Source organism: Osmerus eperlanus, chromosome 12 (genome assembly GCF_963692335.1).
Source record: "Osmerus eperlanus chromosome 12, fOsmEpe2.1, whole genome shotgun sequence".
Taxonomy (NCBI): Eukaryota; Metazoa; Chordata; class Actinopteri; order Osmeriformes; family Osmeridae; genus Osmerus; species Osmerus eperlanus.
This window is the reverse complement of record NC_085029.1, coordinates 14,616,464-14,633,205: the sequence shown is the minus strand read 5'-3', so window position 1 is coordinate 14,633,205 and position 16,742 is coordinate 14,616,464. Positions and strand designations below refer to the sequence as shown.

At 38.7% G+C, this 16,742-nt stretch overlaps 3 protein-coding genes across 3 annotated transcripts; all 3 read right to left on the bottom strand.

Annotated features, from left to right (window-relative positions):
• Positions 1-738: 738 nt before the first annotated feature.
• LOC134031262 (homeobox protein Hox-B3a-like) lies at positions 739-14,806 on the bottom strand. Its single transcript, XM_062474826.1, has 4 exons — positions 14,490-14,806; positions 4,949-5,061; positions 1,868-2,241; positions 739-1,696 (listed from the first exon to the last, which is right to left on the bottom strand). The coding sequence occupies exons 3-4, from the start codon at positions 2,130-2,132 to the stop codon at positions 1,059-1,061; spliced, it is 903 nt and encodes a 300-aa protein (XP_062330810.1). The 5' UTR covers positions 2,133-2,241; positions 4,949-5,061; positions 14,490-14,806; the 3' UTR covers positions 739-1,058.
• Positions 8,283-10,243, bottom strand: hoxb5b (homeobox B5b). The gene is made up of 2 exons (XM_062474833.1): positions 9,602-10,243; positions 8,283-9,134 (listed from the first exon to the last, which is right to left on the bottom strand). The coding sequence occupies exons 1-2, from the start codon at positions 10,173-10,175 to the stop codon at positions 8,887-8,889; spliced, it is 822 nt and encodes a 273-aa protein (XP_062330817.1). The 5' UTR covers positions 10,176-10,243; the 3' UTR covers positions 8,283-8,886.
• On the bottom strand, positions 11,012-12,600 carry hoxb6b (homeobox B6b). Its single transcript, XM_062474831.1, has 2 exons — positions 11,975-12,600; positions 11,012-11,466 (listed from the first exon to the last, which is right to left on the bottom strand). Exons 1-2 carry the CDS (start codon positions 12,396-12,398, stop codon positions 11,213-11,215), a joined length of 678 nt encoding a protein of 225 aa, XP_062330815.1. The 5' UTR covers positions 12,399-12,600; the 3' UTR covers positions 11,012-11,212.
• Positions 14,807-16,742: the final 1,936 nt, after the last annotated feature.

Sequence of the window (16,742 nt, the reverse complement as noted above, 5' to 3'; positions counted from 1 at the left end):
ATCTGATAACAAACATCAAGCCACATCTGTTAGGATTCTTAGATAAAACTGGCTATAAGAGGGATAGCATGAACAAACTTTAGTAATTAGTTTCTAAAAAATGTCACATGCCATGGTGAATGTAGAAGCCTGCCTAAATGTTTGGGTTAAAGAAAACCGGCTTCGAATGAGAAATAATCTTTAAAGCAGAGGCCCTGAATATAAAATGTTGGTTGACCCCCAAACATTTTTAGGGATGTAAATGATCATGTGATAAATTAATATGTCGCTATAGCATAGAGTCAATACAGTATTTTACCTTTATTTGCAGCACTAATTTGGATTTATGTGATCGATCTTTTGCTACTCGAAAATACTGACAGCTTGTTCTCCAATTTGCCAGAGAGGGAACAAAGGACCACCTTTGAGAGATAATTTATAGTGCCTCTAAGAAACAAATTGTGTGGTTTGTTATATTCAACAATACGGATTTATAGGCTAACGGAGTAAATGCAGATTAAGTCCAATTGTAAATCAGGAGAGTTGTAGACTGGCCTAGGTCTATAAACTTTAGGAGATGAACGGCTGTGAGCAATGGCTGTTATGTAACACTCGATAAAAGCACAATAACCGTAGATCCTAGGTTGTGGCTATAATTCAATAACAAAGCACCGACGACTGTGAAGTGATAAAGAAAGGTATACCTTGCTGCCAAAGCTTACTAGCTACCATGAAGCCTGAAAATTAATCAAAATTGATGATTTTAATTCTTGCAATGTAATGAACTACACTTGTATTCACAAATAATATAATAGTAAATGATAACACACCAGGTCATAAATTAAAGGTGCCCTATTAAATACAAAAGTAATAGCCTACCAATTAAATACGTCTATTGGTTATTTGTATCTGCAAAAAGTAGCATTTATCACCCTGCATTTCATTTTGTGATGTTTGAATTCAGTTCATAAAATGCCTTGAAAACTTGATATGTTCTTTCAGTGGATGAAATTGGGTTCAAACAAGGATTTTAATTTCAACAGAAGAATTCGGCATTGGCTCTACGTCTTCCAAAAGTGTTACAAATGAGTAAGTTTTGGGGCTTGCATGATTCTATCTTGAGAGAAATAATGCCTTGTCAAGTATGAAGTGTTTGGATCGCTGAATTCATGCTCATGCCTGGATGTCATTTGCGCAGTGGGACTATTAGAGGAGGCCATGGAGATGTTACAGGTCATATCATAAACAGAGACCCCGGGGTCATTATGATTGGGAAAAATACTAACGTCCCGTTCACTGCTGGGATCATATTTTGAAGCTGCACACATTTGCAGGAACGGGTGGACTTTCATCGAATTTTGGCCGGCTGGTGCCACCCCTGTTGTGTTTTTCTGAGTCTTTAAAGATGGAGGGGCGATTTTATTATAATCACAGCCCATATCAATATAGCCTAGGTTAGAGAGAGTCGGGCTATGCGAGCATATCCCTCTAAACTTTTCATCTTTCTTGTGCTTCATTCTCCGATTTTGAAACCATATTTTAATCTGCCTCTCGTTAAGATTGAGAGAGTTAGCCATCTCCAATCGCCTAGTTATGCACAGATAACGGTTGTAGTGAAACTCCTTTTCAAGTTCCACCAACTGAGCACTAGTGTATGCAGTGCGCGCTCTTTTGGAGGTCGAGGCAGTCGTTGGACTTTTCTCGTCTCTGGAGATGTCTGTCGAGATAAAATAAAATGCATCAAAATTTAGGTTAACACAATTCATAAAAAGGGTACCTGCGAATTTGAGGTAGGCCTATATCAGTACACCCATGTCGCTGCAGTCGCTTCCACCACAGAATAACCGTATAAATGACAATATAGCTTTTTGCAAAATTGCATACACACCATCTGATAATTTGTTGTTAGATTTCTGGATTGAATGCCTCGACTCTCTCATCCAAGGAAAAATGTTCTCTGTGACATTTGGCTTTGGTGTTTTCCCTTTTGATTTGAGCTGCGATTTGATGTTGTCAAATGACTGAAAAACACTATTCAAGTCCTTGTGGTTGCTTTCCAGTTGCGCCAAGGGTTGGTGGGCTTGTGCGTCGTATTCAAGTCCATTGACACCTTGGTAAAGCGTTATGGAGTCGGTGTGTATAGTTCTCTGCATTTCTGAGAAAGGTCTCACTAGCTACCGGCACCCTTTTGACCTTCTGATGGAGCATTGGCACCCAGATATCACGTGGTTGTTTCTTTTCAAAGACCTCTTGAATTCTGTCCTGAAAGGTAATAGAAAAAAACACACAAAATAAGGGAGGTGACAGCATGATCCATCTTATGAACTCAATAGCATCATGACATGAATAGCAACCTCTCGACGAGGCGACCACTGGATATGTTGGTTTCTACCCCTCTTTATTTTCCTTCAAACTGAACTATTAAGGGATGATAGAAATAACAATAACAAGCATAAAGAATAAACTAAACATAAGGAAACATGACATGAACTCTTATATTTAGCTTCCTCTGTGCGTGCCTCCATATTTTTATGGTTTTGCTAATCAGGTTATTGGCGATTGTTGTTAGGCTATGCATTCATGTTTAGAACTTTTAATAGTAGGTTAATATATTTAGCATTTAGTTGGGAAGTCACAATGTGTTTATGCGAGGTCTCACTGGGCCTAAGTGAGGAAGAATACAACGAAATATAGGATAGAACGCAATCACAAAATCACAACCAATTCGTTGTCAGTCAGACAAAAGCCATGGGCGGTGAGTGCATGAAAAGTAAAGTAAACATTTAATAAAATAATAATACCATAATCTATTATGGATGTTTGTTATTTCCAATTGTATCTAACATGCAGCAAAACCCGTTTGCATTTATAGCCTATCAAAATTGAAAGGCGCAGCTCGTCTCTTAAATGGCAGCGTGCAATCATTCAGTCTTAAATAAAAAGGGATATGGTTCCATTTTAACAACTGTTCTGAAGTGACAACGAATGCTAAGTTGTATAGAGGCATGCAGCTTTATGAACTCTGCTTGAACTGTGCTGGAGTCATAAATCACAGCGAACAACAACGCGAATTTCTTACCCGTCTTTCCTTAACTGCAAATATGGAGCGCGCCACAATAATATACGATGAAATTTAAATCCATAGCTTATTATACAAATAGCTAATGCAATTTGAAAAAAAATAAGACATTCTTTTGTAATCCGAGTCCAGCATCCAGTTCATCGGTATAGCCGCTACCGAATGAAGAGGTTGCGGAACGAAAATTTGGCAGCCTACAAGCAACGAACTGCAACAGTGATGTGGAATTCTCGCTGACATTGTCTGTGAAAAGCTAACATGTTGCAAACATATACGGAATCAGCAAATGTGCGGCTGAAGCAGATTAGGCCATTTGCACAGATGAACGCATGGTGCTTTAGCTGCCAGGATGTAAACTTTAAGAATATATTGTTTCATTGTAAAAACGTATAGGCTACGTGGGATCGAGACAGATGCTTTTGATTAGTGCCTTGTTAGCCCATGAGCCAGACAGTGTGTTTATCAAATACATTTTCTTATAGGCCTACTTTGTGATGGATGGATCCAAGTGTGTTTGAAACACTTAACAAACACACATTGCTATCACAGTTATCCTTTTTTTAATTGACATATAATTTTCATCATGGCATATGGCTGCGGTCTCGAGCTTCATGAATCATGCATGACGTCCATGAGATTGTTCAAAAGATTCCTGTTGAGCATCTCGAGCGAGAAAGCTGTCTGAAATACAAGCACAGGACTTGTGTAAGAAAACATCAGATAAGCTCATGCCAGTGGGCTATAGGCTCGTGTTCCTTGGTCTCGTTCAAATTTAAATATTAGTCTGGACTCCATAACCTGCAAGTATTCAGGCTATATGAAAGCAATTGTGCAAACGGGAAACTCTTCAACATCTGCCGTTTGACTGTCCATGTCTTCTCATTGACAAGAGGTGAGGAGGATCACAAGGCTGCTTCCTTTAGGATTGCTGCTGGCGGATCGATATCGGTCCGGCGGGGCTTTGATCTCTCATGTTCATCTTTCAATTTGAAAAACTCAATCACTTCGATTAATTCGTTAGAGAAAGCAGGATGCTATACTGTAATAGGCTACCCCAAGCAGGAGAGGTAATGTTTAACTAAAATGCAAAGTAACACAAAGGAAAACTGTCTTTGATCATCCATCCCTAAATCACATATGTTGTAACAAGTTGAACAGTTGTAATGCCATTATAAAAACACAATGAACACTGGACCTATGGCCTGGACTTCTATAGGCCTATACAATACATTTATGTCTTGCTCCCCATAACAAACATCAGGACCCCCCCCCTTATAACTATAGTTGTAAATACTAGTGTTGAAAAGATGGTTGTTGTGTTGAAAATACCCCATTATTAATTTGAGCAGTTTAACTAAAAGGTTTAATTGACAAGGTACGTATTGGTTATGAGACCCCTAGGCCTGTGAATCCTCTGACAGGCTACCTGGCGACTAAAAAAAATTATTAATACAACCACTTATGGATCTCAAGATGAACAGCTCAAATGCCCCCTATGTATAAAGATGGTCGGCAATACACATCACGCATATATCACTGTACATCAAAACGTGATCATGTTGAGGACAGAGGGCAGGGCACGGTGTGAAAAATACTTCAATTACATTTTAATGTTTCATATTGATATCTTTCCCATAACTTGCCAAAAAATAAATAGATAAGATATGCTTCTCAATGCCATACAGTATTATATGAATTTGCCAAATAACTTCCTTGAAAACATTTGCTATTTACTTACAATAGCCTTTCTGGTATATCTGCATGTTTGCTGATTAATTTCCCACAAGAGGAAGGCTAGAAGGCCTGAAAAATGTGTTCTATGTTCTAAATGGCTTCTACACCACCCTTCATTTACGAAGATGTGTGGTTTGACGATTTGTTAAAACTTACCTCAACTTTGTTTATCCCCATGCTTTTGGCAGTTGTGTGCCCTGTGCACAGTCCATGTGGTTCCCAGGTCTGAGTTAGACTCCAGAGTTGTCCAGGCTCCGCCCTTAGATGTCCTGCATGCATGGCGACATAATGCAAAGTGCTTCAACAATGCAAACATCTCCCTTCGACTGGGGGATATCCCTCTGACAATTACCTGAAGCTAAATAAGCATGACATCAGTTGCTCTATAACGTGTAAATTCACGTATTAATTCATTATTAATATATAGGCTAACTGTAGGCCTACCTTTTTTCTGTACTGGAACGGGGTCTTTTTTGGTGACATTTATTGTGGTGGTGCGAGAAAATATTCGGTACAGTTTATACATATAGACCTACTGAGAGATTAACAGAAACAGGATGAAATCCATACACAGCAAGATACGACAAATGTATCTACTTCAAACGTAAAGAGAGAGAGTTTGTGTGTGTGTGTGTGTGTGTGTGTGTGTGCGCGCGTGCGTGTGTGTGTGTGTGTGTGTGTGTGTGTGTGTGTGTGTGTGTGTGTGTGTGTGTGTGTGTGAGAGAATGAATATGTATATGTATGCTCGCGTTGTTTGTTGTTTGCGGCCTGGTCTGGGCTAAATTTGGAATCAACATCGACACTTACCTAATTCCGAATTGTGGGTCTGCATTCATTTGCCAAAATGCTATATTGAGGCCTGTACTATTCCTTAGACACATTTTTCTGAAAGAAAAAAAAGCTTATGTGACCAATGAGTTCTTCTAAATGATTGAGCTGTTCCTCGGAGGCGAAGCGTCATCAACTACATAATCCCCAAGACACGAATTTGCGATGCATGTCTGTTCACACAAATTCGGATCTACAGGGTATATATAGATGACATGTATTTGGAAGTAACCAAACAATCCAAATTACTTCATGTGAAATATAGACAAATTGGAAGAAAAAAAATCACCAAACCACTGGTTTAAAATGCCGTTTGATCACCTTGAAATCTGAAATGTATTTTGGCTACAGCCAAAGGTGAAAGTCAAATGTAATGATACTTCAGTAGTCTACTTCAATTGGACAGTGTCTGCAATTGCAACACACGATTGAATTCAAATATCAATATGATGATTTGACCTAACATTTTACAATGGGGATTTATAAAGCCTCACAAATTATAATGTTCGAGTATCAGCATTCCTTTCACCTCTTTAGAAACACCAACTTCTCTTCAAAGAGAGTTGCTGTTATAGAAACATATGTGCCGTGTCGTTATTCTCAAAAAACAAATCCAGTAGTCTAGGTCCATATGTCTGATTAATTTCTTCATTGGACAACAGTTGATAAACTGCGCTGAGTGTCACAGGGCATTTTAATATTTGTTAGACGCTGTGCCCTGAGTCTGACCCCGTCCTCAAAGCCTCACACACATTAACAATATCTGACTTGTTAGATGATAATGAGTAATGTACTTCCTCAAAAACAGGGACCTAAGGACAGGGGCCTATTCCCTGCATGGGGCTTCGAAAATGTTGGCTATAGCCCAACACGTTTTAGAAACCTCAAATGGTCTATAGTATTCACTTAAAGTGGCTCAGTTTTTGAACAATTAATTGGATATGTGTCTTTATACAGGCATACATTTGCTTTATAATGTATAATGAACGGCCGAGTTAAAGCAAAAGCCATAAATCGGCACTGGCCTAAAGCGCACTCTGCTGGTGTCAGGGGTGCGTTACAGTAGGCTTGTCATTGTACTGAGAATATTAACTTCAGCCTATTTATATTCTTCCAACTATTCTTGTTCAACGCTGTTTAGATCACTTGCAATTGTTTTGCCACATATTGCTCAATTATCATTAGATATGTAGGCTAACGAATAGGCGTCCATAAGGTTATTTACAACATTAAATTCATTTATTACTTATAGGCTTACGTAACGTATACTTTATCAAACGTTATATACCGTATAATTTATGACCTTATAAACCAAAAATATCTGAATTTTTCTATGACAAATATGCTTCAAATAAGAGAAATATTTTCCTCTATTTTCACTTGCACAGACTTCTGAATAAGAGCCTCGAGCCCGAGTCTGCGTCTTTGCTTTGGCTGCATCTGTGGCACCCGTCTACTGACCTCGCGATGATCCCCGTAGCCATGAATTATTGATGAGATCCGGCACTGATTACCACTATCAATATGCAATAGTCATTACCCTGGTTAAATGGCTACTTAATAGTTATGAATATATGGAACTGTTTCAACCCAATGCAAAATATTGCAATTTAGCCCATTGAAGCTTCCCTCTTGGATTCAAATTGTTAAGATACTCTCAAAAATGGGCTACAGTTTTGAAAAAGGTCTGTTATTTCGCATAATATGGTAGGCATTTTTTTACATTTGTGTAGACTAGGCCTATATGACGTGATGTTACTCTAATCTCCAAAACTAAAACACTATTTAGAGTGCCAGATTACAACAATTTGAGATACAAATTGAAATACAAATATTGCTCAAATTCCAGTCATACATTCGAGCTATTATGTCCCCTATGAGTAGGCCTACAGCCTACAGCTTCCACGTTTCCCGGGCGATATATTATTCATTCAATACATAAATTGCAGCCGGAACTTACTCTAGTATTTAAGTTCAGGTTACCTATGTGCCTGAGACTACATGGTATCTACAACGTTTGAAAAACATTACAACTTATTGTAAATCTAAATTAAGTCTAAAGTTTTGAAACAAGCAGGCACACCTATAACACCCGGACACATGCATTAGGCCAACGGTCCATCCTGTGGGTCCCCTTATTGCAGTTAACCCGTCACTTTCATTCAAGAATGTGAATTATATTGTACATTGTCTACTCCCTAAAACCATAAAAAGAACTTTATGGATTCCACGTGACTTTACCGAGTCAGTACAGATGTATGTGGTCTTTGGCGAGGAGGGTTTTACTAACTTTGTGCCTATGGGCTAGGCAACACTCGATTTGATGAGAAAACGACACTCATCCCACATGCCATACCTCGAACAGGTAAGTTTAAAAGTTTTGACGGTATGTTAGAATTGGCAGATCTGCATGCGCTAAATCGTCGTATAGGCCGAGCACGCGGCACACATGTTTTAGGCCTAGTTTTACATACTGGGTTTGCAGAATGATTCAGAATATATGATTCATTTTATTCTTTCAAAAATTGTGTCTATAAAACCACTATATTTTTTTGCGTGACGAAAAGACGTATTAGTTAAATATAACTGCAACGATGCCTAAAGGGTACACATTTGCGATTGAGAGAAACTTTATTTCAAGCTCTAAATTGACATACAAATACAAAAAGCTCATTGGCAAAAAAGTATTACATCACTGTTGCCGTCTATACCCCGAATAATCCCATTCTTGTCCACTACAAACTGTTCACATTTGAATATTGAATACATGTACATTGTTTAACATATCTATTAGTCTAGTTACTTCTAAGTATAGAGATGCACAAATGACCTTTAGCTACGCATGGGAGTGTTACAAAATTATGGTCTGACCACAAGATAATATCAAGCATAAATAGCATTAAAACTTACACTAAAGCGCTTTGAATGGTCCCATCATCTTTACAGTAGGCCAATAGGTTTACATTCAATGAAGAGCAGCATATGGTTTGGACATTTACTGTACACTTAATTTACACCTGTATTTGTATGAAGTTACACAATAAAGAGCTCACGTGAAACACGACAACACCCGAGAGTAAACTGAGTACGACACTTATAACTCAAAATATTCACATTTATTTCCCCCCAAAACTAAGCTACTATAACACAACGGCAAACTAATAGCGTGTTTTACACCACCGAATAATTTGTCTACCACAACATGCTGAAAGGTGCTGCGCATTACAGTACTCTGGATTCTCCTCATGTCATCTCGTAGTTTGAACTCAGTTATGGAACGCGCTACCTCCTGTGACAAGACTCATACTTTTCAGTTTATTGTCCTTCTTCCATTTCATCCTTCGATTTTGGAACCAGATTTTAATTTGTCGTTCTGAGAGGCACAACGTGTGAGCTATCTCTATTCTTCGCCGTCGGGTTAGGTATCTATTGAAGTGAAATTCTTTCTCCAGCTCTAGTGTCTGGTAGCGGGTGTAGGCTGTTCGGGCCCTTTTCCCATCAGGTCCAGTCATATCTAAATTGTATGAAAAATCCATATTAGAAAGGGCTACTGCAACAACACAGGGTAAACAATGTACTGTTATAGATACAAACAGGCACATGCTTGTGGAGGATGTGCACATGCTAGAGGCACACCACATATTCACAGTTCCACCTGAATATCACACACCGATGTTGCCCATTTTACTTTGAACCACAAACCAGATGACTATTCCATCAACATTTTATTTTGACGACGAATTTCGCATTTAATGCCTCTACGAGAGTTTAAGAACTGGACCCCATACAAACTAGATACTGACCAGTTAGCAACCGTTGGCTTTTCACACATCCTTACTGACCACACTAAGTTCATGCAACACTTGACAGATTTATGACGCTATCGTAAAATTGAGTTGAGGTGAACCACAATAGAAAGCATGCTACCCAATCGACAGCAAGACCACAAAACAAAATAAGTAGGCCATATGTTGGCTTTACCATGGTTTATGTGTAGTTTTCGCATCCAAGGGAATATCTGTGGCGTTTGGCAGTCACTTGATGCGGTGGTAGAGGTTGCGTTGGATTCTTGATGTTGCTGCGCTCGGGCGACAGTGCTGCTGCTGCTATGTGCGCCTTCCTCGGTTTCGGAGGCAACGCCGGTATCCTCAATCTCACTGAAATGTGTTTTGTTGCCTTTGTTGAGATTGTTGCCGTTGGAGGTCGTGGTCCGGTCAGATGAAGGAGAGGGGCTTTTTAGTTCCAATGACTCGCGGTTTGCCGTGGCGCACGGCACAGAATTTGGAGACGCAAGGGAACAGTCCTGCTGTCTGTAGCGGGTGTCCGGGCCGAAACCACGGGCATCATCTCCAACAGCCCCGAAGTGGCCACTGTTGTTAGTGCGATTTACGCTTAGGTCCATGCCATTGTAGTTGTAGCCGAAAGACCCGGAGTGCATGGTGCCAGGGTCCCTGAACGTACCGTTCACGGCGCCGTTAGTCCCATAATTTAGTAACTGATAGTCGGAGCCATTTGGGTAGCGTCCTGAGAACGAGTTAACAAAGTAAGAGCTCATTTGCTTGGTTTTTAAAGCGTCGATTTGTAGATCTTTGTCGCTATAATCCTTTGCTTCACGATTTATGATGTAATCATGAATTATAGCAATGAAGCCTACTGTACTTTGCCAGGTATGCGGCCAAATATGGGAGAGCGTTCCAGAATCACGTGCCTTTGTTGACCAGTCGTAAATTCTCACTGATGACTTCAAGAGGTAATTCATGCTCTATGGTTACAAATGATGACGAAATGATGGTCGTTAGACGCTAGTCAATGGTGCCTCCCCATTGCGCCTTGAGATCCATGTAGGCAGAGAGCGTCATCTACTGGCAATATATGTAACTGCTTGTGGAAGCTCGTAAAATAATATTTTTCCTTTATTTCTTTATCCTTAATTCTGTGAAACATAAACTAAACTATGAATAGATCGAACAACAATAGTATGTCTACCTATGGTTTGATACTGACAAATGGAAGACAATGCACGAACTAATTACACAAATGAACAAAAATGCTTTATTTGTATTTTACATTTAAACAAAAACAAAATATTGCACACGTCACCCAGTTGTGCAACTGCACAACTCCTTTAACACAATAAATAACATGTCAGGTTTAGGCTATTTCTATGGATTACAAAACATGTTGCAATTGTATACGGGCTATTGCTGTGCCAAATAAATGCGGGAACAACCACTAGCCAATACGACAAACACTGTAGGCCAAAGCCTTTTGATGGCATGAAAAAATAGCACGACTATTTCTTGGGAAACAGATCTTCTAAATTACAGTAAAAAATATACACGTAGGCCTACAGGTATTTCAGGAAGTGGACTCTTCATTTGACACACTTTTACTAAACTTTGAAAACCTGTATGGTAGCATAAAGATTTTATTTTATCGTGCAAATATCAGACTATTCTAAACAAATCTCTAAAACGTGTTCCGTTGTAGAATATGAATTAGATGCAAAACAACATAAACAATGGGTTTGAACTTAGGTCAGTGTTGGCAGCCATAGGCTATTGTTTTGTGTTGTTTTTGTACAGTGATAATTTAACTCGTATCTTTCTCTTTTTCTTCGTCGCTGGGCTTTGAAGAATTCATTATCTTGTTCTCCTTTTTCCACTTCATTCTACGATTCTGGAACCAAATCTTGATCTGACGTTCTGTGAGACAAAGAGCGTGGGATATCTCGATACGGCGGCGCCTCGTGAGATACCTATTGAAATGAAATTCTTTCTCAAGCTCAAGAGTCTGATACCGAGTGTAGGTCTGACGGCCCCTGCGTCCACTGTTGCCAAATGTCCCTGCAAATAAAAGTAAACATGGGTTAAATCTGTCAAGTATGCAGCATGTAACAAAATAAGAAGTCTATATATTCTTATATAGGCTACATTTAATGGATGTAGCCAATACTGCCAGTCATTTCGGCGTTTAACAAATGCCTGGTGATATACATTATGTAGACTAATCAATCAAATATGCTCAAAGAACTAATACCACAATCGTATATTAAACCGTATAATTTGCGTGATTAATTGGCCTCATATTTAGACTCTCCTAGTCAGTTCCTATCAACCATCTGAATAGCCCACCCAACGTGTCGGTATTGCATTCAAACGTTACGATTGTCAATATTGAGGATGAGGTTCAGACAAAATAACAAGATACAATGTATCATGGCGAAAGACAGCCTACATCAGTAAAGTCACCTGATTCATTGGCATAGCCTACAGGAGCAAAGGCTAGGCTAAACTCATTTCAAGGCAAATAACTAAATGCACATAAGCTATTTAGAAATAAACGTTTACTTACCAACAGAACAAGAATTCATCCTTTGCATCCACGGAAAAACCAAAGAGGAGGACTTGTCCTCAACCGCACTGGTGTTTACATTCTGCTCGGGGCAATCGGACTTGCGCTGATCCTGAGTTCCAAAGAGCGGCTGCTCCTCACGATTTGCAAAAGCGCACGAGCCTTCACTGTCCTTGTAAAAAGTAGCAGCTGCGTAGTCGCAGGGAGCACTGGTGCTAGGTCGGCTATAGATACCAGTAGTTTGCTGATAATACGAAGAAGGGTAAACCTTTTCTTGCATATTGGCAGCTCCATATGTAGCATTGGAATAGTGTCTTAAAGTATCCGTGTATCCAGAAGAATATAACGGTATCTGACCCAGGAGGGAATCCTGTCCTCCGGGCAGAGAAACAGGAAAAGTTGAGTTAACAAAGTAAGAACTCATTGGTTGGGCAACGGAATACTCCAAGGGATATGATTTGTTGTCTTTTATAGTCCAAGTCGTTTTGCCATTACTTTATACGAGATTTGGTTTTAGCTGAAGGGGGTTGCGAGGTGCCACTGAATACAGAGGGGAACTGTACCATCTGATCAGCGTCTGGCCAATCGTGGACTTCTGTGGTTGCAATATTGCACCCATGGGGGGCTCTTGTTGCGCACAGGGGTCCCCACTGAATCGAAATGAAGCGCTCAGACATCTTTGTCGATTAAAGACAAGACTTATTCTGACCTAAATGCACAAACATTCCGTATGAAAAATACTTGATTTCGTTGTAAAAATAAAGGATTCGATATAGCTCATCACTGCATCAGCGCACGTAAATTACGTATTTACTCAACGCACACACAAATACACACGCACACTCACTACATTTATGTTTTTCGATTTCTTGTTTCCATTATTGAATTAAATAATCACATAGGCCTCGTGCTCTTCCTTGTTTCTTTGACATTAGCTACTTTAGAAGATAACGCTTCTATTTCGTCTCAGTGAGTGTCAGCACATCCAAAGTGGCTCAAACAATGTCATATCCACAGAGGTTGTAAACATATGCCTACATGTATTCATTCATGTTAACATATAGTTCCTATTTTTTAGGCCTCTCGTTTCCAATAGTGACTGGAAAATAACAACACAGAATCAGCACCGCTGCATACATTATAGTCTAGCCTACTTGGAAATGGTTTTGGTGGCACGTTTCTCAACTGACCAAAACCCGGATAGTAGCCTATAACAATTATCCTGTGTGACAAAGACATATGCTATTCCCAGAAATACACGTACCATAAACAATGGCAATGAGTAGGCCTACGATATAGCCTATGTAAAGGTATGGCATATAGGCTAGATTTCTCACGGACACTTTAATATAAAAAATATTTAAAAAAAACACTCATCAGTGTTGTCATCAATACTTTGTTTAATATTAGGCTAGTGATAATAACAATACGTTTAGGCCCATTTGTCGTAGTAGTACTAGTATTTTTTATTATTAGGCCTATATTAAAGTAGGCCTATACACAACTAAAACCTATAGAACCATGGCGTGCACGTTAATATTTTCTGCAGTAGGCCTAAAACAAAAAGTAAATAGGAGATCTATTTTTTGTTTAAGAAAATGGAATAAGGTATTATTAGTCGTTTAATTTATAGGCCTAGTAGTAGAAGTACTTTTCAATATTGTGTAGTTTTGTTTACTACAAGAGGATTAGGCCTATAGATGTTTTCGTGGAATAAAATAAACCTGTCATTTAACTATATGATACATCCAATATCCTATAGGATCATCGAAGGTGGCGATAGAGTTTTATATCGTTTAAATTCTTAGGAATGTTTCCCATGTAGGCTAATAATTAACATTTTGTACGGTGAGAATGTATTACCGAGCTTCATTTGACGCATGTAGCTTGAAGCTGTCTTAAAACAAATGTAATTGCCTACCTACTGTTGCCACTAGATGACACTAAAGAGAGAAAGAAATAACAGGCAGGATGCAGTCTGGCCAAGGCCAACTAGGCTATATGAGCTAAAAAAATTACCTTTGCAAACATTTCCAGGATACAGGCGGCTCGATAATACAAACGAAGAAGATAATGTCTCGATATAGGCCTAGATGTGCCAGTAATGCATCACAGCATAAATGCAGCTGTGATCAATTAAATTAATTTAAGAAACTGGTTGACTGTTGACATCTAGGCTATTAATGGAAAATGCAGAGAGAAAAAAATCAAATAAAAAAAATAACCAAACTCATGCGTCGTGATTCTTCCCTTTGTTAGCACATCGTGGTGGCCAGCATACAATGGTAAAGCAATCTTGCCAGCTAACCTACGTAGCAAGCATGGAAATGCTACAGCCTACCAAACGCTCCATGACAGCTCTCAGGCTTTTAATTCTAGCCTATTATCAGGGATTTTTGTAAAGAGTAGCCTACAATTTTCTGCCATTCTCAGATCTCTTACAAGCCTTTGATACTCATTCCTAATACAGTGATACAGGGTTCTGGCTGTATAGTCGGAAATGAATCTGTCCTACCTTTGTTGATAATCCATCATTTCAAGTGTGGGTAAGGCCACACTCCGCCATAATAGTCTTGTTTTTCATTTGATGTGTCTGTATCACCAGCGTTTAGTTAATACAAAATAGGCTATAAACTAGTTTAAGCAGAAATACGATTCCGTCATCCGGAGATTCGCGAATATAGCGGGTTGACTGTATTCATCAGATAATGCGCAGTGGGTCCATCTTTGAGAAGTAGGCTACACACCAACGGAACACATTCCTTTTAACATTGTCTAATAATGCCAAAGTCCATGAGACAAAGATGTTAAGATTCTAAATGAACGTTAGAAAAAAAAGGCAGCTACATTTTAACCTCATGTGAAACAAGTTCCCGTCCATTGTCCACATGACAAACCTCAGCCAATCCTCGTGCCCAGACAGTCGTAAAGTTCCGTTGCAAAGTTGTAAATTTTACCAAACAGCTCCTAATCTAAAGCATTGCCACGAATTCCCTGTCAGTAGATTGCGGTTTTTATTGTATTCCACACCTATAGGATGAAATGGGCCAACAGGCCTCTTTTCTTTTGCAATTTAGTTTTGAACAAAGCGAATTGATAGAATTAGGCCTACTTCAATAACAGATGATAAAACTAACATTTCGTTTTTTATAGGTCTTTAGATGATTGTTAGAGATGTGTCTATAAAGTAGACTATCGTAAGTCTTGGCTATGTGCACACTTTCTCTTAGGCTAGGCTACACCATTTTATTCTCAATACTAATACAATGTTTTATGACATTGATAGGTAGGCTATAAAACTAAATCCTTATGTGGCCTAGTTTCTATTTATTACAAATAAAGCAATTGGCCTATATTACAAAGAAAGTAGGCCTAATATATGCTGAGGCTTATGCGTAGTCTATGTTTGTGATGTCAGGCTATTTTGGTTGACTCTAGGCCTCGATCATAGCTTATAAATCCTACATTTCGATTGACAATAAAACGAAACAAAAATCAAAATGTAAATGTTTTACTATAGTAGGACCTCAGAGTTTTCACGGTTGCAGGCCTCACGTGAAATGACCTGGCACAAAATACCTAAACCTTAGATAAAACCGATTTGAAACGTATTTTCCGTAGTAGTCTATAGGCTAGGGCCTACTATTTCTCATTTTGCAGTTGTATTTTCCCATTCCATCCTTTATTTATACGCTATCGGTCCATTTTAGTTTAAAGCTAGGCCCATATGGAAAGATTTAAATATAGACTAGTCTAGTGAACTCATTATTGCCTCGTCCATATTTCTAGTTAGCCTAGGTTTCGTTTAATTTTCAAACTTCAACCTACAATTTTGGAGTTACCAGTTTAGTAGCCTAATAGACACACTTTTGGAATAAATTGTTATGTAGAACCAAAAAGGGTTCTATTGCTTGCTTCATTTATGGAACCCCTTAAAGGTCCTACATGGAATATTTTGGGGGGTTCATTGAAATAACCCTGTTCGATTCCTTTTTACCCAACCAAAAGATGGTAGGCCTATAGAAGCTTTTTTAGGGGTTCCGTAAAATAACCTTGGGTTCTATTCAGAACCTTGAATGGTTTCCACAAATAAATGTTTATTATTAATTTTTGTGGGGCGAATTTGATTATTTGTTGTAATATAGTCTACATTTGATTGCAAAAGGAATGTTTATTGATTGTTTATATGGGATTATTTATTCAGCATGTAGCTTTAGCCCTATAGTTTAACGGCTAAAATAGCCTTCCTTACGAAATAGGCGATTTTTGCAAATAGTTCCAACCTATTTTGCTATAGTGATCATTTCAAGGATAGGCCTATGTCAAGTAAGATCCACCCAATTTAAATTTTGATAGGCTACAGGAGTTCCTTTACAACAATAGTTTTAGCAATATTATCAAGCAAATTAGTGCTTGAGCAAGGGATGAGGCAGTGCAGCGAAGATATTTGATACACGGAGATATGAGATGTCTTGGTTGTGAAACTTTATTTCCCATTGTCTTCCCGAATGCCCCAGGGAACTGAACCAACATCACTTCACAATTCAAAATATTACAAATATTCTACATAGCCTACATTGCCTAAATATTAAATTACTAAGCAACTCACGATAATGTGGACAAAATACTATTGTGTCAATCGTGTCTACCGCATGTTGTCAGGCCTACTGTTGTGTGGACGTTAGAACACACACAGGTGCGTAATGCACCAAATCAGGTTGGTCATGTCTTCAAAGACATTTACATTGAAATGTAAAGAACCAGAATT